Here is a 25,987-nt window from a genome sequence, read left to right as displayed (position 1 = left end):
TTATGAAAGTATTGTACTATAAAGTATAATACTTATAAGTCTAATGTGGATCGCACCATATAGAATAACATTAATAAAATGGAACGTAGCTTTCGTGCAGAATTTTTTTTGTGTTGTTTTATGACTTATGCTTGACCAAGTTATTTGATTTTGGTGGATAGACGGTGAGCATTTATCATAATTTATGAGGCTTTTTTTTTTTTTTTTTTTTTTTTTTTTTTTTTTTTTTTTTTTTTTTTCCCAGTAGATATATATACATATATAAAATTTAACAAGATTTTCCCACGGTTCTACATGTTACAATTAGTGGATAGCATGATTTTGTTTTTTTTTTTTTTGTTTCTTTTTCTTTTTTTTTTAACCTACTTTTGGCCTAGACGGGGTTTAAGAATAATTCTAACATGATAATTAAAAAGAAAAATTATTACTCCCTCCATCTCATAATACATGAGATGGTAGACTTTTTTCCGTTTTCATGCATTATTTTTTACCATAATTTTTTACTAATATAATAAAAATATATTTTATCATAAAATATGTTGTTAGATAGGTATTATATTAATGTAAAGATAATTTTGACTTTTACCACCTCCAAAATAAGAATTAATTGCTTTTAACACCTCCATAAAAAAAAAAATTATTTTTTTCAAAAATTGGATTTCACCGCCAACTAATGACTTTCGTCCATGATCTCGTTAGTAGGGCCCACATTTTTTACATTTGCTCTTCATCTTCCCCAATCTTCCATGTCGTCGGAACTATATGGTGGTTGGGGTTTTAGGAGTGTGAAATTTGGTGATGACTAGGGTTTAAAAGTGGTCAGAATTTAGTAGCAGGGGGCTTTATGGGTGGTCGGAATTTGATGACTAGTGTTTTGAGGTCAGAAATTGGAGGAATGGGGTCAGAATCCAGTAGGGGATCGAAATCCGTGGCTGGTGCATTGTGCGGTGCGGTGGTTTTGGGTGTGCGGTGGCGAGTTGGTGGTGGGGCAGGTACGTAGCTGATCTAGTGGTGGGGTTGGTAACCGATCCGACGGTGGCGCTGGTAATCGGTCCGGCGATGGGGCTAGGAGTTGGTTGGTGGCTGGGTTTTGTTTTGTTTTTGTTTTTTTTTTTCATTTTTTCAAAAAAATTTACCCAATAATATGGTGACACGTGTACATGGTAGGCCCACTGACGGATTTATGGACGACATCCGTTAGTTGGAGGTGATTGGTGGTAAAAGCCAACTTTCCTTTTTTTTTTTTAATTTAATTTTATTTTATATATTTTTTATGGAGGTACTAAAGCAAATAAGTTGTTTTTTGGAGATGGTAAAAATCAAAATTACTTAATATAAATTTTCACATTATAATTTTAAACATAATTTTCATTAATATTTAATTATATAAAAATGAAGGCAAATTAATGCATTAGTATGTGTGTAAAATTAATTGTCTCATGTATTCTGGGCAGTGGCGGACCTAGAAATTTGACAATGGGGGGACAATTTCGATAATTCAAGTATTATCAACATGTTTTTTTTTTTTTAAAAAAAAACGGGTACACAATACATACTTGACTACTTGGTTAATATGGAGTACTAAAAAGTTACAATCCCAAAATCCATTAAATAATGAAATTTGGTTACATACTACTAAAATATCCTCTGAGTCTTCATTATTTGAAGTTGATTAATAATATGTTCATCGGGGACTTGTAAAAAAACTTCTTTCTCAATGAAAGTAACCAAACAATCATTCATTCACATCAATTGGTTCATTTACATCAATTGGTTCATTTACATCAATTGGTTCATCCACATCAATTGGTTCAATACTAATGGTTTCATTTTGCATATTATGATTAGGAGGTGCCTCACTTTGTGGGGGTGAAGAACAAGAATTATCTTGTGATTTCAATTTTTAAAACAACATTTGACGAAGATCCGCTTGTTTTCCCATTGTCCTAGACTTGCTTGAAGAACTTGACATATCCTAATTATTTAAAAATTAAGCTTCAATATTCAATAATCATCTTTTTAACAATAAGCATCCAAAGTCTAAAAAACTAAATCACAAATTAATTCAATGCACAAAGTTACAAACTAATTTACATATTAATTAAATTTACAAACTTCTTATCTACTTTCAAAGTTTCTGTTCCAGGTGTGGATCCAAAGGTTCTGCTGGGTGAGCTGGGTCCTGTCAACTACCTACACAAGGCACCACACGTAAACTGCCCTCAGGGGTGGCTCGAAGAACCCCCCTCCGAAGCTTAAGTTAGAGAGCGTTTAGAGAGAGAAAGTGTACTTAGAAAGATGTAGAGAGTGTAATAAATTTAGTGTCTAACCTCTTTTCCGTTGTACTTTACCCTCTATTTATAGGCGTATCATCTCCTTCTGGGAGAGTTTAGCATGGTCAGCCCTGCGGGCTGACTCTGCCGGGCTGATGAGCCCTCCTTTAGTTTCTTACTCGGCCTTGAGTGCGCACCCTGGGGGCTGGGCGATAGCTTAGCGGGAGCTATCCTATGCAGCTACTATGTTGCTCCCAAGGAGAGTAGGGTCTTGTCCTACCCAAAACTTGGTCGTTTCAGGGACTGGACTGGCAAGTTTTTCTAGATGAGGGTACCTTCCAATTTTGCTGCCCTGCGCAACCTCAAAGAGATTCGCAACAACATGGCTGGGGTCACAGTTTCCCCCTCTGAGCCTGCCCGTAAGACAAAAGCTTTTGAGGCTATGTAGGGAGCGGGGACTGGTGACTCCAAATTCCCCAAGGTCTGGCTGCCCAACTCCATCTATATTGTGGGCAACGAGCAGCTTTCTGCCATGCGTTTGTGTCGTACGCATGAGTCTGGTAAGTTTTTCTGCTTTCTGCCTTTTCTTTTTCTTCTTCGTCTCTTCCTCCTTTCTTCTTTTATTTTTCTTTTTTTTTTTATTTTGTTTTTGTCTCTTTGCCTTATTTGACTTTTCTGTCGTTTTGCTTTTCAGGATTTGACAAGTTGGACAAACGTATGCTTGGGCTGGCTGATAATTGGAAGGACCCCTTGACCGCTACTACTGAGAATCCTCCTCAGCTTTTTGATACACTGGAGGTGTTTACGGGCTCTTTGAAGGGTGGGGTGCGACTGGCTCCTGCTGAGCCGCGGGCTGATGTTAGCACAGCAGCTACTGGTGAGCGCGTTGGGTCCAGCCGTGCTGAGCCTGAGCCTTCGTCCTCTACTGTTGGGAGTAGGCGTGAGACTCGTCCTGCCCCTCGAAAGGTGGCTTTAGATTATGAGGCGTTAGTGGCACCTACTACTTCTCCTGAGAAGCAGTCTGTCGCGGCTTCCGGCCAGGTGGCACCTCAGACTTCTGCTGCTAAAAGGCAACGTGATCAAGCTTCTGATGAACCAAAGGCTACTGCCGATGATTTTGCTAACAGTGTTCTCCAGTTTCTCTCTGAGGGGATTGAGACCACTGCTGCGGGTGAAAAACCTGTTTCCTCTGCTGAGCATGTTCTGCTCTTTCCTTCTTCTGTTGATGATGCTACCGCTGCGAAGGATACTGCTGTTCCTTCTATTGGAGCCACTGACTTTCAGCTCCCTGACGAGTCTGTCATGGAGCTTCCTAGGATTTCGCCACGTCCCTATGGGTTGAGAGGGCGGCTTCGAAGTGCTTTAAGGGGTGGGCTCTCCCGAGTAAGAGGTTCTCACCAACAGGATCGTCCAGCGATCGACTTGGAGGATGATCCATCACCTCTGCCCCTGCTGGAGATGAGTCCGAAGCGAAAAAGGCTCTCACTTCTCCTAGTCCAGACCCTCTTGCCTCTACATTTGCCAACACTAGGCTTCCGGGTGGGAACGCTAATGGGGGAGACATTCAGAACTCCAATGAACCTAACTGCTGTGTTCACCAACTCTTGAGTGATGCCTTTGAGAATCCTTTGTCTGCGACCTCGCTTTCTGCTGGAGGGACTTTTCGCTCTACTGGAGCTATTGAGTTTGCCGAGGTTCCTATTGACGTTCATCTCCGCCCAATACTCTGCCCTACTGGAGCTGAGAACGCTCCCTTTCGGCCCTTGATGCATGTGAGGGCTGACGAGTCTTTATTTGTGGACGACCCTCAGAAGGGTGGTACCCTGGGGTACCGCTTGACTCAAGGGGTTTGTCATCCTGCGGACTCTACGCGTAGCTCAGTCAGCCTCCCAGCTGCTACGGCCTGCCATGACCTGCAGAAGGTTAGTTTCTGCTTTCGCCCTTTCTCTTTTTCATTTCAACCTTTCTTTTCTTCTCTGCTTATTCTGTTGCTACTGTCTTGTTTTTTTTGGTTAACTTCTGCTTTGGCTAACCCTTCTCTTCCTTTGCTTTTCTTGCAGCTTGTTATGTGTGTGGGAGATTTGTCCAACGCTCTGCTGTCAGTGGAGAAGGAGTATCAGAATCAGGGCATAACTCTCTCTCAGATGAATTTGGAGGTCCAGCGAGCTCAGGCTGAGAGGGATGCTATGGCCAGTGAGGTGACTCCGGTGAGGGAGAGGGCGGACGCCCTGCTGCTTCAATTGGGAGAATTTTAGCTCACTAAAACCAAGTTGGAGAGTTGTGAAAAACAGTTGGGGACCTCTCAGGCCAGGGTGCAGACGTTGGAGGCGAAAATTGCAAATCTGCGGGCTGTGCATACTGCTGAGCTGGAAGCTGCTAGGAAAGAGGCACTCAGATCTTTTGCGCTCTCTCCTGCTTTTGCTAAGCAATTAGCTGATCGCCATGATGGTGGATGGGAAGCTGCGGCTTGGTGCGTTAGCAGCTTGTATGATGAAGGTGAGGAGCAGCAGGCTCGCTTCAACGCTTTCTAGGCTAAGGTTGAAGCTGCAGGTGAGGCTGGCTTGTTTGATCTCCCTGCTGATCATCCCCGTGCTGCTGGCTGCAAGATTCCTAACCAAGCTATGCTGAACTTGGAGGTTCCTCTTTGCCCTGACGTTGCTGCAACTATTGGAGTGGAGTCCTTGATTGGTGATCAATAAAGGTTATGGCGGCTGTCACCCTCCTACTCCATTGGTTCCTCTAAGTTTCCTTCACCCAGATATGTTGTAACTAGGTAGTTTTTGTTACTATCTTTGGGGTGTATAGCTGCCAAAGATTATGTTTCTCTAGGTATTTTTAGTATACTTCGTCTTTTGTTGCTGGGTCTGCCCAGCTTAACTTGAATTTGTGTTCTCCTAACTTTACTTGCTGAGTGTTTCTTTGTCCTGGTGGACGAGGGCTCAGCTTTATTGATCCGTGCCATTTATGACACCTTTAGGCTATGTTTTCTTTATATTTCTATGCTCGTTTTAAGTCGTTTATGTCGTGTTTTTAGAGAATAATGCTCGATTTGCGTGATTTTGTGTTAGTTTAGAGAAATGCATGCTTTTAATGGTTTTATTATCATTTTATTCATTTCTCGTCTATTTCTCTCGCTTCTCCGTTTCCTTGTGTTGTTTTGTAGGTACGTCGCAGGCTATATGCATGGAAATTGAAAATAGCACCCACTAGCATCAATATGCACTTTTCGGATTTGAATTTGAGTTTGAAACAAAGGAAAACGAAGGATTGCAAAGTATCAAATAGGATCTTTGTGCATTGTTTCAGCTATATCTCAAGTTCTACAAATCCAATTGATGTGATTCAAGTTGGGTTGGAAACTAGACTTGAAGAGATTTCCAATGATAGGTCGCACGCCTTCATACAATTCATAGATTGAGAGTTACAGCCTTCCGAAGTTAGCCCTGAAATTCTGCCGCGGGCGCGTGCTACAGTACCTGCGGGCGCGGGGTTGCTGCAGCTCCAAAACTACCGTATTTGGGCAGTAAGCACCCGCGGTTGTCCCGAGGTTTCCCCGCGGGCGAGGGCCCTGACCCCGCGGGCGCGGCCTCGGGGTGTCCGTTCTCCTCTGCGGGCGCGGGTTTCTGGGTCTTTTACGATTTTAAAATTCTTTTCTCCTTTTGTTTATATAGTTTTTGGTTTCCTTTATTCTTCATTCATGTAATTCTTTAGAATTAGAATAGTTTTCTCTCTCTTAGGTTGAGAGCTTCTCTCTCTAGATTAGGCTAGATTAGGAGTAGTTTTAGAGAGAGAAAGTGAGGAATTTCACTGGTGATTGAGAGATTTAAGATGCAAGTGTGACAATTGTGTTGGAGATCTTCTTAATTATCAATGAGCATTATTAAACTCTATCTCATTCAATTACTTTGTTTCATTTGATGTTTGTTTGGTTTGATTTTGATATTTGATGTTTGATTAGAATAATCGTTCTTGATATTTTGTTGATTCTTGTTCTCTATAGTTGATAGTTGATTTAATGATGTTGTTTGAGTAGTTGTTGGCTAGGAATTGGGTGAAACTTGTATGATTGATTAATTGTGATTAATTTTGGAATTGTGTTGATTAATTGTTGAGATTAAAGTGATTAATGAAGGTTTGCATGTGTGTAATTCAATTAGGCCTTGAGAACTATGCTAGATTGCATTGTAATTGCTAATGACACGAACAATTGATTTAGGGATTGCAATTGTCGATTGGTTTTGATTGTGATTCTCTTGATTTGTTATTCATAGTGAACCCTAGCTTAACAATTAGGAGATAGCTTTTTAATTCCAATTGATTGCTCTTTTCATTAGTCCTCACAGCCTTTGATTGGCATACTCTTCCAAGTTGTTGCAATTGACATGATTACTTGTTGATCCCCATTCCTAGTGTTTTATTTCCTTGGTTACTTGTTTTGTTAGTTGTTAGTATTCTCTCTTACCTTCGTTTTTGACCTAGCTTAGGCGCAATAATTAGAAATACTTGAACATAATCGTTCCTAGTGGTTTGACCCTTGACTTACCTCTATACTTGTATTTAGGTTAGTTGAGTGATTATAATTTGTTTGACCGTAGGGAGGATTAGTTAAACGACCTAGTTTTCCCCACGTCAAAATGGCGCCGTTGCCGGGGAACGGTGTCTTTGTTTGAGTGTTTTTGATTGCTTGAGTCTAGGTCTTTGTGTATACTTTTCTTTTATTTGATTTTCGCTTGTTTGATATAAAATGGAAAATTTCTCGTTTCCTCAATTAGAGGATGAGCCGTTTTGGGTGTACTTTAATAGACTAGAGAACTTCATTAGTTACCATGGTTGGGATATTTGGGAGGCTTGCGAGATTTGTAATCATAATTTGAATGAGCAAACAAGAGACATTGTTGAAAGCATGTTTAATGGTAGATTTCGGGCATTGTCAATCGATGATGCTTGGGACTTTTATGTATGGTTTGCTAGAGATAGTTATGATCGTAGTCATGGTTATTCGAATGCATCCATTGATGATTGTTATGGTCCATGTTCCATGAACGATGAATCTTGCATGCCTACTTGTGCCCCCATTATCCAATTTAATGATGCCACTCATATCTCTAATGTTGATCCTTGCATGCTTGAACATAATTCTTTCCCCCATGATGCTCCTCAATGCTCTTCATCTTTCCAATCTTTAGACCCTACCTTTGAGTCTTCTTGTAATCAAATTGGTGGTTCTTTGAGAAAATTGGAGATGAATTCTAATTTGGAACCAAACGAGATGAGATATTTGGAGATTGTAAGAAGCCAAATAGAAATGTTGAAAAAGTTGGAAGAGAGTAATGAGGGTGTTTTTAGGAATAATGATGAGATGGAGAGTCAATTGTCATCAATATTGAATGTAAATGAAGTTTCTACCACATTGGTATATATGGAAGATGATGACGATGATTGTTTTGAGAGCTCCAAAGTATGCAAGGAGGATGTTAGAGAGCCTATGAGTGAGGAAAAGGGTGTAGAGATGGACGTTCCTAAAAAAGGTTTGCATTTTGAACCTCCTTCTAAATTTGAATATTGTTCCATTGGGCCTTTAGAGGGAGTTGAAGAGAAACTAAAAGTTTTGGCTTCTCTTAATATTGAGGAAATGGTAATTCAAGTTATGAAGGATGGGACATTGCAATTTTTGAAGCGTGAAGAAGTTGTTAGGAAAGAGAGTAAGGATGAGGAGGATGAAGTAGTCTCTATGGGATATTGGATGTTTGAGGGTGATGAGGACCAAGAGGTTTTAAGTGTTGACAAACCAATTAGTGAATCAATTCTCCCACCCACCTCCCTTGATTGTGATTTCATTCTTCCATTCCTTAATTTTGAATACCAAACTTCTTCCACCCCATCTCCTTTGCATGATGACCGTGGTTGCTTTGAGGGTGAGGCCTTGAGCTTAGATGATTTTGATGAAGAAGAGGTTCCATATGATAAGTTTGAGGAGGTAGAGCCTACTTTTGATGATTATGAAGATGGGAGTGAAGTGTTTGGTGAAGTTGAGTCTCAAACTCCTATCTCAAATGTTAAACAATTGCCTTCCTCTTTCACCTTTGATGAACCTTTCTCTTCTCCATTTTCTACCATTAAGAATGGTAAGGCCTTTTTAAAGGGAGATTGTATTTCTCATGTTTATTTTGAGCTACCTCCCAAGTTTAACCCTAAACCCTTTGTTGAGCTTCCTTTGAACCTTGATGATGATTTGAAGCTTTTGAGAGCTCATTTAGGGTGTGAAGTTTATGAGGAGGATGTGATTGAGAATGAGCTTAATTTGAATGATAATGAGTTGGAGGAGAGCCCTTTGGATGTGAGTTCATTGGATGAGAGAGCTTGTGTTTCAATGGATAGTGGTGTAAGTGGGCAACCAATTCCCATTTCTTCACCTTACACCTTATTTTCAAGAAAGCTTGATCTTGTTCCCTCCTATCCCATGTCATTACCTTTTTTTCTCATATCCCCTCCTCTTGAAAAGCCTTTAGTCCCCTAAGTTCCTCATTTGATGACTTTTGAGGATGATGGTGGGATTTCCAACCAAAAATATTTTGTTGGGAAGAGTATACCTTCTTCTTTTTCTTTAATTTCTCTTCCTTTTTCTTATATTCTTGTTTTTCCCTTCTCTCCTTCTTCTTCTTGGCATACTTCTTCTCAACTCCATAGGTGTGCACTAAGCTTGTTGCATGCCTTTATTTTGTCATTTGCCTACCTTCTATCATATGAAATGTGTAGTAGTGCATTTGACAGGCTCTTGCGTGCGTTGAATTATTATTTTCTAGAGCGGTCAAGCTTGGACCTTAAGCAAGCCTTTCTCGGGAAGTAACCCGTGTTTTATTGCTTTCATTTTATTTTCTTTTTAGAATAGATTTTATCTCACGGAAATGTTTGTGTGCCTTTTGCTAGGTACATGACTTGATATACTTTGGTGCTTCAATATGGATCAAGAATCAAGGAAGGTTGACTCCTATTTTTGCTATCATAAGGAAGGCAAATTCAATACTAGAGGTTGTTAGCCTTGAAAGGGTAAAATTGGGTCATTTGCGGGTATTTACACCCAACTAATATCCGGTTTCCTTGCTCTTTCTCTAGTGGATGATGACTTGTTCGACATATGTTGGTTTGATTGGATTGATCTCCTTGTTTTCCCCTCCCTTGGACTGTTTGATTTATGTTTGAGTGTAATGTCTCATTCAAGCTTGGGGGAGGGTATTCTATCAAGTTTGGTGGGATGTTGATTCATTTATGCTATGCACCTTTGTATATGCTTTTCCATGTTCTTATATTTTGAAAAACTCCAAAAAGATTTTTGTTTCTATCAAGACAAATTTGCAATGTGTTTTATTTTGTTCTTGCTTTGGACATAATACCATTTGGACTTGTATACTTGAATGCTTTTCTTCCTAAGTGGTAGTGGTGTGCACGGTTTGAGATTACGTTTGGTTGATTCTAGGATAAAGCATGCTAAGGTAGTTGTCTAGAACTAGGGGGATCATGAAGCCGAATTCTATTTGTTTATGGCATGTTTGGTAGTTGCTCCCTATCTTCAATTTGACAACCTTAGTGAGTTTTTGCTACAACCATGTGAGATTTATATTTGTTCAAGCTTTCACCATATTCTTGCATGAGCGGCATGGATCCTTGAGTTTGCAAGCCTAATCTATAAAGCTTGATGTATGATTCTTAAACCCGATACCGAGCTATCTAGGGAGGACAAAGGCACCTTTTTCGAGGCGGTATTTTTCATTTTTAGGTTAGTTTGTTTCATATTTGTTTTTGGGTTTCCATTTGCCTTCTTGCAACCATTTGAGCCTATTTCCTTCTTTTCAGAGCCACATCTTTAGATCTTTGGCCTTTTATTTCATTTTCTTTCTTTTCTTGTTTTTGTGAAGCAATTGATTAATCTTGAAGGAGTTGTGGTGATGTAGTTGATATATATGGTTCCTTTGATGCAAGTTTGTGATTTTATTCTTTGTTGTGAATAATGGCAAGTGTATATGAGTAAAAGCCGTCCTATTTCTTAAAAGGCATGGACAAATAATTGCAATTTTGAAAAAGCCGTCCGAATTTAGAAAAAGGCAAGGACAAAGCAAGTCATAAAAAAAAAAAGAAAAACACAAAAAAAAAAATGAAAAAAATGAAAAATTCAAATATATTTTGATGTGAGTATTCTCCCTTTTTGAGCATTGAGGACAATGCTTCATTTAAGCTTGGGGGGAAGCGTTCTCAAGCTTTTTGTGTATATGTTTGTGATCTTAGCTTTGAATAAGCTTGGGGGTGTTGTTTTTGTTTGGTGATTTCTTGATCGTGTTGTTAAGGATTGATCACCCTTTTGCTTCACTTTTTAGGAAAACCGCCAAATTTTAAATTTTAGCCTACCTTCACCCTTTATGCCTTACGTTACAACCTTGGGGAAAGACCTTTCTACCTAGAAAGTTGAGTCACTATTCGGGGGAGGGAATCATGGGTCATTGCCTAAGGAAAGGGGATGCGAAGTCAAGATGTGGAGTAGCCCAAAAATTTTATCTTTTTCTGGTTCCTTCGCGGAATCTATGAGATGCTCACTAAGGGGAGATATGAGATTAGTAGGGGGAACGCGGTAAGACCGTTTGGGATGAAAGTGGAGTGAGAAAACTAGTTCCTATGCTTAGCATATTTATGTTTCAATCAACCTTAGGTATCTTATAGCGTGCACTCCCTTACTTGTTTAGAAAGATTTGCATTCACTTGTGCTTGTACATTTGCAAAAGTCCTTTCATGAACATTTGTTTGCTTTTCTTGTATTTTGTTTTCTTTTTCATGCTTTGCCTCGTTTGCATTATTATGAGAGTTATGGGTAAACTCTTAGGATACCCTTACGAGAGCATTACTCGTCCTCTAGGGCGATCTAGGGGTTTAAATGGCTTGTCTTTAGTTGCTAAAATTGATCGTGATTCCTACGAAAGTGAGTTAGTGTATATTCCCATCTTCTCTAGTTTTCTTGTTTCTTTCTTTGCTTCAATAATGTCATCATTTTTCCCTTGGGTTGGATTTTGTTTTGCTCGAGGACGAGCAAAAGTTTAGCTTGGGGGAATTTGATCCGTGCCATTTATGGCACCTTTAGGCTATGTTTTCTTTATATTTCTATGCTCGTTTTTAGTCGTTTATGTCGTGTTTTTAGAGAATAATGCTCGATTTGCGTGATTTTGTGTTAGTTTAGAGAAATGCATGCTTTTAATAGTTTTCTTATCATTTTATTCATTTCTCGGCTATTTCTCTCGCTTTTCCGTTTCTTTGTGTTGTTTTGTAGGTACGTCGCGGGCTATATGCATGAAAATTGAAAATAGCACCCACTAGCATCAATATGCACTTTTCGGAATTGAATTTGAGTTTGAAACAAAGGAAAACGAAGGATTGCAAAGTATCAAATAGGACCTTTGTGCATTGTTTCAGCCATATCTCAAGTTCTACAGATCAAATGATGTGATTCAAGTTGGGTTGGAAACTAGACTTGAAGAGCTTTCCAATGATAGGTCGCATGCCTTCATACGATTCATAGATTGAGAGTTACAGCCATCCGAAGTTAGCCCTGAAATTCTGCTGCGGGCGCGTGCTACAGTACCCGCGGGCGCGGGGTTGCTGCAGCTCCAAAACTGCCGTATTTGGGCAGTAAGCACCCATGGTTGTCCCGAGGTTTCCCCGTGGGCACGGGCCCTGACCCCGCGGGCGCGGCCTCGGGGTGTCCGTTCTCCTCCGGGGGCGCAGCCGAGTTCTCCACGGGCGTGGGTTTCTGGGTCTTTTACGATTTTAAACTTCTTTTCTCCTTTTGTTTATATAGTTTTTGGTTTCCTTTATTCTTCATTCATGTAATTCTTTGGGGATGAGCCAGAGGCGAAAAAGGCTCGCTTTTCTTCTGGCCCAAACCCTCTTACTTCCACGTCTGCCAACATTGGGTTTCCTGGTGGGAACGCTGGTGGGGGAGACACTCAGAAGTCCAGTGAACTTAACCGTTGCGTTCACCAGTTCTTGGGTGATGCCTTTGAGAATCCTCTTTCTACATCCTCACTCTCTGCTAGAGAGACTTTTCGCCCAACTGGGGCCATTGAGTTTGTTGAAGTCCCTATTGACATTCATCTTGGCCCAATACTCTGCCCTTCTGGAGCTGAGAACGCTCCCTTTCGGCCTTTGATGAATGTGAGGGCTGATGAGTCTTTATTTGTAGACAGCCCTTAGAAGGGTGGTACCTAGGATACCGCTTGACTCAAGGGGTTTGTCTCCCAGCGGATTCTACGCGCAGCTCAGTCAGCCTTCCAGCAGCTACTTCTTGCCATGATTTGCAGAAGATTAGTCTCTGCTTTTGGCTTTTCTTTTTCCCGTTTCAGCTTTTCACTTCTTGTTTTGTTGCTGCTGTCTTGCTTTAGCTATTATTATATTTTATTATTTTTTTTTATATTGTTAACTTCTTTTGTTAACTCCCACTTTGGCTGACTCTTCTTTTCTGCTTTTCTTGCAGCTTGTTATGTTTGTGGGGGATTTGTCCAATGCCTTGCTGTCATTGGAGAAGGAATATCAGAACCAGGACATAACTCTTTCCCAGAAGACTTTAGAGGTTCAGCAAGCTCGAGATGAGAGGGATGCTATAACCAATGAGGTGACTCCGCTGAGGGAGAAGGCGGATGCCTTGCAGCTTCAACTGGGAGAATTTCAGCTCACTCAGACCAAGCTGAAGGACTGCGAGGAGCGGTTGGGGACTTCTTAGGCCAGGGTGAAGAAGTTAGAGGCGGAGGTGGTAGATTTACAGGCTGCGCATGCTGTTGCGCTGGAGGTTGCTAGGAGAAAGGCTCTCAAGTCTTTTGCGCTCTTTCCAGCTTTTGTTAAGCTCCTGGCTGATCGCCACGATGAAGGATAGGAAGCTGCGGCTCGATGCGTTAACAGCTTGTATGGTGAGGGTGAAGAGCAGCATGCTCGCTTTAATGCCTTCTGGGCTAAGGTTGAAGCTGCAGGTACGGTGAGGCTGGTTTGTTCGATCTTCCTGCTGATCACCCTCGCGCTGCTGGCTGCAAGATCCCACACCAGGCCATGCTGAACTTGGAGATGCCTCTCTATCCTGACGTTGCTGCAGCTATTGGAGTGGAGTCTCTGACTGATGATCAATAAAGGCTATGGCGGCTGTCACCCTCCTATTCCAGTTGTTTCTCTTAGTTTCCTTCACCCAGATCTATTGTAACTAGGTAGTTTTTGTTACTATCTTTGGGGTGTATAGCTGCCAAAGATTATGTTTCTCTGTGTATTTTCAGAACACTTTTTCTTTCGTCGCTGGGTCTGTCCAGCTTAACTTGAATTTGTGATCTTCTAACTTTACCCGCTGAGTGTTTACTTGTCCTGGTGGATGAGGGCTTAGCTTTATTTGTTCTGTGACTGACCTGCTGAATGTTTACTCTGCTTTGTTGGGCAGGGGTTCAGCCTTATAATGTATGTCCTTTATGATCTCCTCTTGCTGCTCTTCTTGCTGTTTATTTCATTGTTTGCATGCTTGCTCTTTGTTACATTTGGTGGGGCCTCGTAGGTTGGGCCTTCCTGTCTTTTTAATTTAGCTGCCTAGCGCTTTTATGCTTCCTTTGCGCTCTGCTGTGCTCCAGCAGGGACTTTGTTATATTTTGTCCTTCCTGCTTTATCTGCTTCACATGTTTGTGCGTTGTGCACTTCACTTAGCTTTGACCAAAGGCTTCGCCTGCGTGCTGGTTGATGTTTGATTGAGCGTTATTTGACTTATCCTTGCTGAGACTTGTTTGTGTCAATCAGCTTTTGGCTTATTTCGTTTGTGTCATCAGCTTACTTTGCTGTGACTTACTTGTGTCGTTCAGCTTATTTATGCTGCGACTTGTCATCTTGCGAATTGTCATTCAGCTTGTTTATGCTGCGACTTATTTATGTCGTTCAGCTTGTTTATTGCCTTCTTACTTCTTTTTGTAAGGGCTTACTGCTTGACTGTCTTCTCCTTTTCCTCTCCCCCTTGAAAGGATGGGCTGAATGGGACTAAGAGAGCCTTAGTGTTGCCCATGTAGCTCATCTTCTTCTTTTCCTCTCTTCTCCCTACTCAAGCTGAACGTGTCAGGCTCCCCCTCAGGCGTCCCCGAGGTGGTGCCATGTTTTGCTTTTTTGCAGGTTAGGTGAGGTTTTAAGGAGGCATGCTTTTACTTTGTCATTTTGCGCTAGAGTGCTTCTTGCCTCTAACACTTTATTATTATTCTTGCTTGATTTCTGCATGTTAGTATATGATGCTTGGGCATAACATATTAAACAAATTTATGCAACATACTCCTCACGAAGAGGCTTATATTTCATTGAATAAAAATGGCTCAAATGCCTTAGTTATCATAACATGGGCTGAATAAAGGTTTATCGAACTTGAAAAAGCTATATTTCAGGCTATTTAAACAAAATATTTCTTTAACACAACAGCATTGAAACTGTTTCTTAAGACCTGACCTTCTTGATATGCAAGGAGGAACGCTCCTGGTCTAACCTGCTCGTGAATGATGAAAGGGCCTTCCCAGTTTGCTGACAGCTTTCTCTGTTGATTTCCTCTTCCAACTGTTGCTGTCCTCCTGAGGACTAAGTCTCCTGGCAGGAGCTCCCTATGCTTGACCCTTTTGTTGAAAGCTTTTGAGATCCTACTCTTTTTGGCTGCCAGCTTAAGGGCTGCTTTTAGCCTTACTTCTGGCAGGAAGTCTAGCTCTTCCAGCATGCGCTTTTCATTTCCTTGCTGCTCATAGTGCTGTATCCTCAGGCGGAAGATTTGCACTTCCACAGGGACAACTGCATCAGCCCCGTAGGCCAGGGTGAAAGGGCTTTTACCGGTTGACTCCTTCTCAGTGGTCCTGTTTGCCCACAAGACCTCTAGGACTAAGTCTTCCCACAGGCCCCTGTACTCCTCCAGCTTCTTCTGTAGGGCTGTCAGGATCAGCTTGTTTGCTGCTTCTGCTTGGCCATTGCTCTGCGGGTGGCAGACTGAGGCACTTGCATATTTGGTGCCCATATCCCCCAGGTAATCCTTTATGGTGTCACAGTCAAATTGACACCCATGATCAAAGACTATGCACTGTGGCACCCCGAATCTAGTGATGATGCTCTTTTATATAAATGTTCTGACCTGGGTTGCCTTTATGTACTTGGTGGGCTCAGCTTCTATCCACTTTGTAAAGTAATCTATTGCCACAATAAGATACTTCATGCCCGCTGACCCAGTGGTGAATGGTCCCAATATGTCCATTCCCCACTGAGCGAACGCGATTGGGCTGAGGATTGGAATCAGATCGTTTGCTGGCTGATTTATGACTGGTGAATATTTTTGACACTTGTCATATTTTTTAACATATGCTAGTGCGTCTTGCATGAGAGTTGGCCTATACGCCTCTCTTCTAAGGACCTCTACTCCTAATGCTTTCCCGCCAATATGGTTGGCACATATTCCAGAGTGGGCTTCTTCCATAATGTTCTCCGGCTCCCATCCTGGAATGCACCTCAGCAGTGGCTTTGAGAAGCCTTTCTTGTTGAGCTCTCCATTCATCACTACATACCAATTTGCGTCTTTCTTCATCTTTTTAGCCTGTACTTCATCATCGGGCAGCGAGCCATAAAGTTTGTACGCCAAGATGTCTGAGAACCAGGCTCTCTGACTCCCAATGCAGTTTACCTGCTCCTTTTAAGCAATGCTGCTTTCCTCTAAGACTTAGATAAGGCGTCAGCCTGAGAGTTTCCTGCTCTGGGGATTAAGTCTATCTGGAATTGGAATAGCTGGGCTGCAAGTTCTTTTACTTTATTTACATATTTCATCATAGTGGATTCCCTTATCTCATATGCCCCCTGTAGTTGGCTGGCAACGAGCTGAGAATCAGTCTGCAAGTGTACTTTGCGGGCTCCGGCTGCGAGGCTCAAACGCAGGCCTGCCAGCGTCGCCTCGTACTCCGCTTCATTATTGGACGCTTTGAACTTGAACTTGGTGGCGTACTCAAATACGTTTCCTTCTGGAGACGTCATTATGACTCCTGCCCCACTCCCCGTTTGGGCTGAGGATCCATCCACTTCCACCTTCCAGACCCCAATGTCATCTTCTTTCTCCTCATAGGAGGCTTCCACTATGAAGTCTGCTAAAGCTTGTGCCTTGATGGCTGCTCTAGGCTTGACCTCGAATTCATACACAGAAAGCTCGATTGCCCACTTTAAGAGTTTACCCGATGCATCCATCTTTTGTAATGCTTTCTCCAGCGGGTGGTTTGTGAGGACCTCTAATATATGCGCGTCAAAATGTGGTTTCAGCTTTCTTGCTGTTGTGACCACTGCAAGGCTAGCTTCTCTATCAGGGGGTACCTTTGCTCTGCCTCGGTCAGCACGTGGCTCACGATATATATCGGCTTTTGTTGCTTCTGTCTTTCTACCAGCAGAACGGCTGCGATATATATCGGAAATAGAGAATTCAAGTGGGGGACTAAGGAGAAAGAAGCCTTTGAGGGTATTAAGGAACATTTGACTAAGCTCCCAACAATGATTAGCCCAGAGCTGAGGGAAAAACTGCAGTTCTGCTGGTAGAAAGACAGAAGCAACAAAGGCCGATATATTTCGTGAGCCACGTGCTGACCGAGGCAGAGCAAAGGTACCCCCTGGTAGAGAAGCTAGCCTTCGCAGTGGTCACAACAACAAGAAAGTTGAAACCATATTTTTACGCGCATATAATAGAGGTCCTCACAAACCACCCGCTGGAGAAAGCATTACAAAAGATGGATGCATCGGGTAGACTCTTAAAGTGGGCAATCGAGTTTTCTGTGTATGAATTCGAGGACAAGCCTAGAGCAGCCATCAAGGCACAAGCTTTAGCAGACTTCATAGTGGAAGCCTCCTATGAGGAGAAAGAAGATGACATTGGGGTCTGGAAGGTGGAAGTGGATGGATCCTCAGCCCAAACGGGGAGTGGGGCAGGAGTCATAATGACGTCTCCAGAAGGAAACGTATTTGAGTATTCCATCAAGTTCAAGTTCAAAGCGTCTAATAATGAAGCGGAGTACGAGGCGACGCTAGCAGGCCTGCGTATGAGCCTCGCAGCCGGAGCCCGCAAAGTACACTTGCAGACTGATTCTCAGCTCGTTGCCAGCCAACTACAGGGGGCATATGAGATAAGGGAATCCACTATGATGAAATATGTAAATAAAGTAAAAGAACTTGTAGGCCAGCTATTCTAATTCCAGATAGACTTGGTCCCCAGAGCAGGAAACTCTCAGGCCGACGCCTTATCTAAGTGTTAGAGGAAAGTAGCATTGCTTAAAAGGAGCAGGTAAACTGCATTGGGATTCAGAGAGCCTGGTTCTCAGACATCTTGGCGTACAAACTTCATGGCTCGCTGCCCGATGATGAAGTACAGGCTAAAAAGATGAAGAAAGACGCAAATTGGTATGTAGTGATGAATGGAGAGCTCAATAAGAAAGGCTTCTCAAAGCCACTACTGAGGTGTATTCTAGAATGGGAGCAGGAGGGCATTATGGAAGAAACCCACTCCGGAATATGTTCCAACCATATTGGACAACTCTCACGTAAGACGCACTAGCATATGTTAAAAAATGCGACAAGTGTGAAAAATATTCACCAGTCATAAATCAGCCTGCAAACGATCTGACTCCAATACTCAGCCCGATCCCGTTCGCTCAGTGGGGAAGGGACATATTGGGACCTTTTACCACTGGGTCAGCGGGCACGAAGTATCTTACTGTGGCAATAGATTACTTTACAAAGTGGATAGAAGCTGAGCCACCAAGTACATAAAGGCAACCCAGGTCAGAACATTTATATAGAAGAGCATCATCACTAGATTCGGGGTGCCACAATGCATAGTCTTTGATCATAGGTGTCAATTTGACTATGACACCATAAAGGATTACCTGGGGGATATGGGCACCAAGTATGCAAGTGCCTCAGTCTGCCACCCGTAGAGCAATGGCCAAGCAGAAGCAGCAAACAAGCTGATCCTGATAGCCCAACAGAAGAAGCTGGTGGAGTACAAGGGCCTGTGGGCAGACTTAGTCCCGGAGGTCTTGTGGGCAAATAGGACCACTGAGAAGGAGTCAACCGGTAAAAGCCTTTCACCCTAGCCTACGGGGCTGATGCAGTTGTCCCTGTGGAAGTGCAAATCCCCAGCCTAAGGATACAACACTATGAGCAGTAAGGAAATGAAAAGCGCATGTTGGAACAGCTAGACTTAAGCTGGCACCCCAAAAGAGCAGGTTCTCAAAAGCTTTCAACAAAAGGGTCAAGCACAGCGAGCTCCTGCCAGGAGACTTAGTCCTCAGGAGGACAGCAACAGTTGGAAGTGGAAATCAGCACGGATAGCTGTCAGCAAACTGGGAAGGCCCTTTCATCATTCACGAGGAGGTTGGACCAGGAGTATTCCTCCTTGTATATCAAGAAGGTCAGGTTTTAAGAAACAGTTTCAATGCTGATGTGTTAAGGAAATATTTTGATTAAATAGCCTAAAATATAGCTTTTTCAAGTTCGATAAACCTTTATTCAGCCCATGTTATGATAACTAAGGCATTTGAGCCATTTTTATTCAATGAAATATAAGCCTCTTCGTGAGGAGTATGTTGCATAAATATGTTTAATATGGTATGCCCAAGCATCATATACTAACATGCAGAAATCAAGCAAGAAGAATAATAAAGTGTTAGAGGCAAGAAGCACTCTAGCGCAAAATAACAAAGTAAAAGCATCCCTCCTTAAAACCTCACCTCACCTGCAAAAAAGCAAAACAGGACACCACCTCGGGGATGCTTGAGGGGGAGCCTGACACATTCAGCTTGAGCAGGGGAGAAGAGAGGAAAAGAATAAGATGAGCTACATGGGCAACACTAAGGCTCTCTTAGTCCCATTCAGCCCATCCCCTCAAGGGGGAGAGGAAAAGGAGAAGACAGTCAAGCAGTAAGCCCTTACAAAAAGAAGTAAGCAGGCAATAAACAAGCTGAACGACATAAATAAGTCGCATCATAAACAAGCTGAACGACATAAATAAGTCGCAGCATAAACAAGCTGAATGACAGTTCGCAAGATGACAAGTCGCAGCATAAATAAGCTGAACGACACAAGTAAGTCACAGCAAAGCAAGTTGATGACACAAACGAAATAAGCAAAAAGCTGATTGACACAAACAAGTCTTAGCAAGGATAAGTCTAATAACGCTTAATCAAACATATCAACCAGCACCCGGCAAAGCCTTTAGTCAAAGCCAAGTGAAGTGCACAATGCACAAACACGTGAAGCAGATAAAGCAGGAAGGACAAAATATAACAAAGTCCCTACTGGAGCACACCCAGAGCGCAAAGGAAGCAGAAAAGCGCTAGGCAGCTAAATTAAAAAGACAGGAAGGCCCATCCTACGAGGCTCCACCAAACGTAACAAAGAGCAAGCATGCAAACAATGAAATAAACAGCAAGAAGAGCAGCAAGAGAAGATCATAAAGGACATACATTATAAGGCTGAACCCCTGCCCACCAAGGCAGAGTAAACATTCAGCAGGTCAGTCACAGAACAAATAAAGTTGAGCCCTCATCCACCAGGACAAGGAAACACTCAGCGGGTAAAGTTAGAAGATCACAAATTCAAGTTAAGCTAGACAGACCCAGCGACGAAAGAAAAAGTATTTTGAAAATACACAGAGAAACATAATCTTTGGCAGCTATACACCCCAAAGATAGTAAAAAAAAACTACCTGGTTACAACATATCTGGGTGAAGGAAACTCAGAGGAACCACTAGAGTAGGAGGGTGACAGCCGCCATAGCCTTTATTGATCATCAGTCAGAGACTCCACTCCAATAGCTGCAGCAACGTCAGGGTAGAGAGGCACCTCCAAGTTTAGCACGGCCTGCTTGGGGATCGAACAAATCAGCCTCACCTACAGCTTCAACCTTAGCCCAGAAGGCATTAAAGCGAGCATGCTGCTCTTCACCCTCACCATACAAGCTGCTAACGCATCGAGCTGCAGCTTCCCATCCTCCATCGTGGCGATCAGCCAGGAGCTTAGCAAAAGCAGGAGAGAGCGCAAAAGACTCAAGAGCCTTTCTACTAGCAGCCTCCAGCGCAACAGCATGCGCAGCCTGTAAATTTGCCACCTCCGCCTCTAACGTCTTTACCCTGGCCTGAGAAGTCCCCAACTGCTCCTCGCAGTCCTTCAGCTTGGTCTGAGTGAGCTGAAATTCCTAGTTGGAGCTGCAAGGCATCCGCCTTCTCCCTCAGCGGAGTCACCTCATTGGCCATAGCATCCCTCTCATCTCGAACCTGCTGAACCTCCAAAGTCTTCTGGGAAAGAGTTATGCCCAAGTTTTGATATTCCTTCTCCACTGATAGCAAGGCATTGGACAAATCCCCCACTGACATAACAAGCTGCAAGAAAAGCAGAAAAGAAGAGTCAGCCAAAGTGGGAGTTAACAAAAGAAGTTAACAATATAAAAAAAAATAATAAAATATAATAATAGCTAAAGCAAGACAGCAGCAACAAAACAAGAAGTGAAAAGCTGAAACGGGAAAAAGAAAAGCCAAAAGCAGAGACTAATCTTCTGCAAATCATGGCAAGCAGTAGCTGCTGGAAGGCTGACTGAGCTGCGCGTAGAATCCGCTGGGAGACAAACCCCCTGAGTCAAGCGGTATCCTAGGTACCACCCTTCTAAGGGCTGTCTACAAATAAAGACTTATCAGCCCTCACATTCATCAAAGGCCGAAAGGGAGCGTTCTCAGCTCCAGAAGGGCAGAGTATTGGGCCAAGATGAATGTTAATTGGGAATTCAACAAACTCAATGGCCCCAGTTGGGCGAAAAGTCCCTCTAGTAGAGAGTGAGGACGCAGAAAGAGGATTCTCAAAGGCATCACCCAAGAACTGGTGAACGCAACGGTTAAGTTCACTGGACTTCTGAGTGTCTCCCCCACCAGCGTTCCCACCTGGAAACCCAGTGTTGGCAGACGTGGAAGCAAAAGGGTCTGGGCCAGGAGAAGTGCGAGCCTTTTTCGCCTCTGGTTCATCCCCAGCAGGGGCAGAAGACATAGGATCGTCCTCCAGGTCAATCACTGGACGATGCTGCTGGAGAGAGCCCGCAGCTCGGGTGAGCCCACCCCGGGTAGCACTTCGGAGCCGCCCCCTCAGCCCGTAGGGACGCGGCGGAATTCTTGGAAGCTCCATGACAAACTCGTCAGGGAGCTGAAAATCAGTAGCTGCAACAGAAGGAACTGCAGTGTCCTTCGCAGCAGTAGTATCATCAGTAGAAAAAGGAAAGAGCAGAACATGCTCAGTAGAGGAAACGGGTTTTTCACCCGCAGCAGTGGTCTCAATCCCCTCAGAGGGAAACTGGAGAACACTGTTAGCAAAATCAACGGCAGTAGCCTTTGGTTCTTCAGAAGCTTGTTCACGTTGTCTTTTGGCAGCAGAAGTCTGAGGTGCCACCCGGCCAGAAGCCGCGACAAACTGCTTCTCAAGGGAAGTAGTAGGCGCCACTAACGCCTCAGAATCTGAAGCCACCTTTCGAGGAGCAGGGCGAGTATCACGCCTACTCCCAACAGTAGAACACGAAGGCTAGGGCTCATCGCGGCTGGACCCAGCACGCTCACCAGTAGTCTCGGTGCCAACAACAGCCCGCAACTCAGCAGGAGCCAAACGCACATCGCCCTTCAAGGAACCCGCAAACACCTCCAGCGTATCAAAGAGCTGAGGAAGGTTCTCAGGGGTGGCAGTCAAAGGGTCCTTCCAATTATCAGCCAGCCCGAGCATGCGTTTGTCCACCTTGTCAGGGGGTTCGTCTCCCTGCGGATTCTACGCCCAGCTCAATCAGCCTTCCAGTGGCCACTGCCTACACTGATTTGCAGAAGGTTAGTCTCTGCTTTTGGTTTACTTTTTCTTGTTTCAGCTTTTCTTTGCTTGTGTTGCAGCTGTTGTCTTGCCTTACTAATTATCATGTTTTATTTTTCGTTGTTAACTTTTTTTGTTAGCTCCTATTTTTGCTAACTCTTCTTTTCTGCCTTTATTGCAGCTTGTTATGTCTGTGGGGGATTTGTCTAATGCTTTGCTATCAGTGGAGAAGGAGTATCAGAACCAAGGCAAAACCCTTTCCCAGAAGACTCTGGAAGCTCAGCAGGCTCAGGCTGAGAAGGATGCTATGGCCAATGAGGTGACTCCTCTGAGAGAGAAGGCAGATGTCTTGCAGCTCCAATTGGGAGAATTTCAGCTCACTCAGACCAAGCTGAAGGACTGCCAAGAGCAGTTGGGGACTTCTTAGGCCAGGGTGAAGACGTTAGAGGCGGAGGTGGCGGACTTGCAGGCTGCGCACGCTACTGCGCTGGAGGTTGCTAGGAGGGAGGCGCTCAAGTCTTTTGCGCTTTCTCCTGCTTTTACCAAACTCCTTGCTGATCGCCATGATGGAGGGTGGGAAGCCGCGGCTCAATGTGTTAGCAGTTTGTATGGTGAGGGTGAAGAGCAATAGACTCGCTTTAACGCCTTCTGGGCTAAGGTTCAATCTGCAGGTGAAGCTGGTTTGTTCGATCTCCTGCTGATCACCCTCGCGCTGCGGGCTGCAAGATTCCAAATCAGGCTCTGCTGAACTTAGAGGTGCCTCTATGTCCTGACGTTGCTACAGCTATTAGAGTGGAGTCTCTGACCGATGATCAATAAAGGTTATGGCGGCTGTCACCCTCCTACTCCAGTGGTTCCTCTGAGTTTCCCTCACCCAGATCTGTTGTAACTAGGTAGTTTTTGTTACTATCTTTGGGGTGTATAGCTCCCAAAGATTATATTTCTCTATGTATTTTCAGAATACTTTGTCTTTTGTTGCTGGTCTGCCCAGCTTAACCTGAATTTGTAGTTTACCAACTTTGTTTGCTGAGTGTTTCCTTGTCTTGGTGGGCGAGGGCTCAACTTTATTTGCCTTGTATCTGACTTGCTGAATGTTTACTCTGCCTTGGTGGGCAGGGGTTCAGCCTTATGATGTATGCTCTTTATGATCTTCTCCTGCTGCTTTGTTTTGCTATTTATTTCGTTGTTTGCACATTTTCCCACAATCTAAAATCTCTTAGCAGTATCCAGATCTCGCTGCAGCATTTTTTCTATACTTAGTGGGGCCTCGTAGGTTGGGCCTCCCTATCCTTTCGATTTGGTTGTTTAGCGCTTTCCTGCTCCTTTTGCGTTCCGCTGCGTTTCAACAGGGGTTTTGTTATATTTTATCTTTCCTTTTCTTCCTGCTTCAAGTATTTGCGCATTGCATACTTCATTTGGCTTTGGCCAAAGGTTTTATCTACGTGCTGATTGGTATTCTTAGTTTAGCGCTGTTTGACTTACCCTTGCTGAGACTTGTTCGTGTCAATTAGCTTTTTTGTTTATTTTGCTTGTGTCACCGGCTCATTTTGCTGCGACTTATCTATGTCATTCAGTTTGCATATGCTGCGGCTTGCTTATGCTGAGACTTATTTTATGTCGTTCAGCTTATCTGTGCTGAGACTTATTTATGTCAATCAGCTTGTTCGTGCTGAGACTTGTTTATGTCAATCAGCTTGTTCGTGCTGAGACTTATTTATGTCATTCAGCTTATTCGTGCTGAAACTTATTTATGTCAATCAGCTTGTTTACGCTGCCTGCTTACTTCTTTTGTAAGGGCTTATTGCTTGGCTGCTCTCTCCTGCTCTCTCCCCCTCGAAGAAATGTGCTGAATGGGACTAAGAGGACCTTAGTGTTGCCCATGTAGCTCATGTCTTCTTTTCCTCCTCTCTCCCCTGCTTAAGCTAAACGTGTCAGGCTCCCCCTCAGGCGTCCCCGAGGAAGTGTCCTGTTTTGCTTTTCGCAGGTAAGGTGAGGAATTAAGGAGGGATGTCTTTGTGTTGTTATTTTGTGCTAGGGTGCTTCTTGCCTCTAACACTCTACTATTATTCTTGTTTGACTTCTACATGTTAGTATATGATGCTTGGGCATACTGTATTAAACAGACTTATGCAACATACTCCTCACGCAGAGGCTTGTATTTCATTAAAATAGAAATGGCTTAAATGCCTTAACATGACATAGACTGAGTAAAAGTGCATCAAGCTTAAAGTAGCTATATTTCGGGCTAATTAAACAAAGTATTTCTTTGACACATCAGCATTGAAACTGTTTCTTAAGACCCGACCTTCTTGATCTGCAACGAGGAACGCTCCGGGCTAACTTGCTCATGGATGATGAAAGGGCCTTCCCAGTTTGCTGACAGCTTTCCATGCTGATTTCCTCTTCCAACTACTGCTGTCCTCTTGAGGACTAGGTCTCCAGGCAGGAGCTCCATGTGCTTGACCCTCTTGTTGAAAGCTTTTGTGATCCTGCTCTTCTAGGCTGCTAGCTTAAGGGCCGCTTTTCTTCTTACTTCTAGCAGGAAATCTAGCTCTTCCAGCATGCGCATTTCATTCCCCTGCTGGTCATAGTACTGTATCCTCAGGCTGGGGATTTGTACTTCCACAGGGACAATTGCATCGACCCCGTAGGCCAAGGTGAAGGGGCTTTTACCAGTTGCCTCCTTCTCTGTGGTCCTATTCGCCCACAAGACTTCTGGGACTAAGTCTGCCCACAAACCTTTGTATTCTTCCAACTTCTTCTGTAGGGCTATCAGGACCAGCTTGTTTGCTGCTTCTTCTTGGCCGTTGCTCTGCGGGTGGCAGACTGAGGCACTTGCATACTTGGTGCCCATGTCTCCCAAGTAATCTTTTATGGTATCGCAATCAAACTGACACTAATGATCGAAGACTATGCACTGTGGCACCCCGAATCTGGTGATGATGCTCTTCCATATAAATGTTCTGACCTGGGTTGCCTTTATGTATTTGGTGGGTTCAGCTTCTATTTACTTCGTAAAGTAATCAACTGCCACAATAAGATACTTCCTGCCCGCCGACCCAGTGGTGAAGGGTCCTAATATGTCCATTCCCCACTGAGCGAATGGGATCGGGCTGAGGATCGGAGTCAGATCGTTTGCTGGATGATTTATGAACGGTGAATATTTCTGACACTTGTCGCATTTTTTAACATACGCCAGTGTGTCCTATGTGAGAGTTGGCCAATATGCCCCTCTTCTAAGGACCTCCACTCCCAGTGCTTTCCCGCCAATGTGATTGACACATATCCCGGAGTGGGCTTCTTCCATGATACCTATTTAGGGTAAAAATACCCCAAGTACGTGGCCTAATCTCGTACTGACACGTGGCCCAATAAGAAGGTGACACGTGGCCCTATGAGAGGGCGACACGTGTCCTCGTGACAGGGTGACACGTGTCAGTTGCCTTTAGTACACAATACAACATCAGAAAAGAGAAAATGGCCTTGATTACATCAGGCCCAAATCCCGAGAAAACCTTGAAAGCCGTAAAACGGCGCCCCACAAGACACGTGGCGACCCCTGATTGCGCAGCCAATCACGTCACGAAATTCCAGGGTACAAACCCTTGAGGGGCACATGTTCCCACCCCTATAAATACCCTCAATCATTTATGATGGGAGGGGTAGATTGTGACATAACACAAAAATAGAGCATTAAAGAGCTCCAACTTCTCTCTACTTTCTCTCTCTAGCTTTTCCGATTTCCGATCTCTAACTTGATCGTCGGAGGCGAATATTCCGATAAACGGAATATTCGTTGTTTTGCAGGTGTCCACGTCTCGTTGTCAGAAGAACGC

The 25,987-nt window shown here is 43.5% G+C and overlaps 2 protein-coding genes across 2 annotated transcripts; both read right to left on the bottom strand.

Moving 5' to 3' along the window:
- Window positions 1-14,690: 14,690 nt before the first annotated feature.
- Window positions 14,691-15,873, bottom strand: LOC145607061 (uncharacterized). Its single transcript, XM_081662838.1, has 3 exons — window positions 15,503-15,873; window positions 14,800-15,154; window positions 14,691-14,702 (listed from the first exon to the last, which is right to left on the bottom strand). The coding sequence occupies exons 1-3, from the start codon at window positions 15,871-15,873 to the stop codon at window positions 14,691-14,693; spliced, it is 738 nt and encodes a 245-aa protein (XP_081518964.1).
- An 8,775-nt stretch (window positions 15,874-24,648) lies between these two features.
- Window positions 24,649-25,005, bottom strand: LOC145607060 (uncharacterized). Its single transcript, XM_081662837.1, has one exon. The coding sequence runs from the start codon at window positions 25,003-25,005 to the stop codon at window positions 24,649-24,651; it is 357 nt and encodes a 118-aa protein (XP_081518963.1).
- Window positions 25,006-25,987: the final 982 nt, after the last annotated feature.

This window comes from Chenopodium album, chromosome 23 (genome assembly GCF_948465745.1).
Source record: "Chenopodium album chromosome 23, dcCheAlbu1.1, whole genome shotgun sequence".
Lineage (NCBI taxonomy): Eukaryota > Viridiplantae > Streptophyta > Magnoliopsida > Caryophyllales > Amaranthaceae > Chenopodium > Chenopodium album.
The sequence above is the reverse complement of the archived record's forward strand: the minus strand, read 5'-3'. Positions and strand labels throughout refer to the sequence as shown.

Coding starts and splice junctions, on each gene's coding strand:
- LOC145607061 (XM_081662838.1), bottom strand. CDS start 15,873: ATGAAGAAAGACGCAAATTGGTATGTAGTGATGAATGGAGAGCTCAAC. Junction 15,155..15,502: donor ACTGGGTCAGCGGGCATGAA/GTATCTTATTGT, acceptor GTGGGCAAACAG/GACCACTGAGAAGGAGTCAA.
- LOC145607060 (XM_081662837.1), bottom strand. CDS start 25,005: ATGGGCACCAAGTATGCAAGTGCCTCAGTCTGCCACCCGCAGAGCAAC.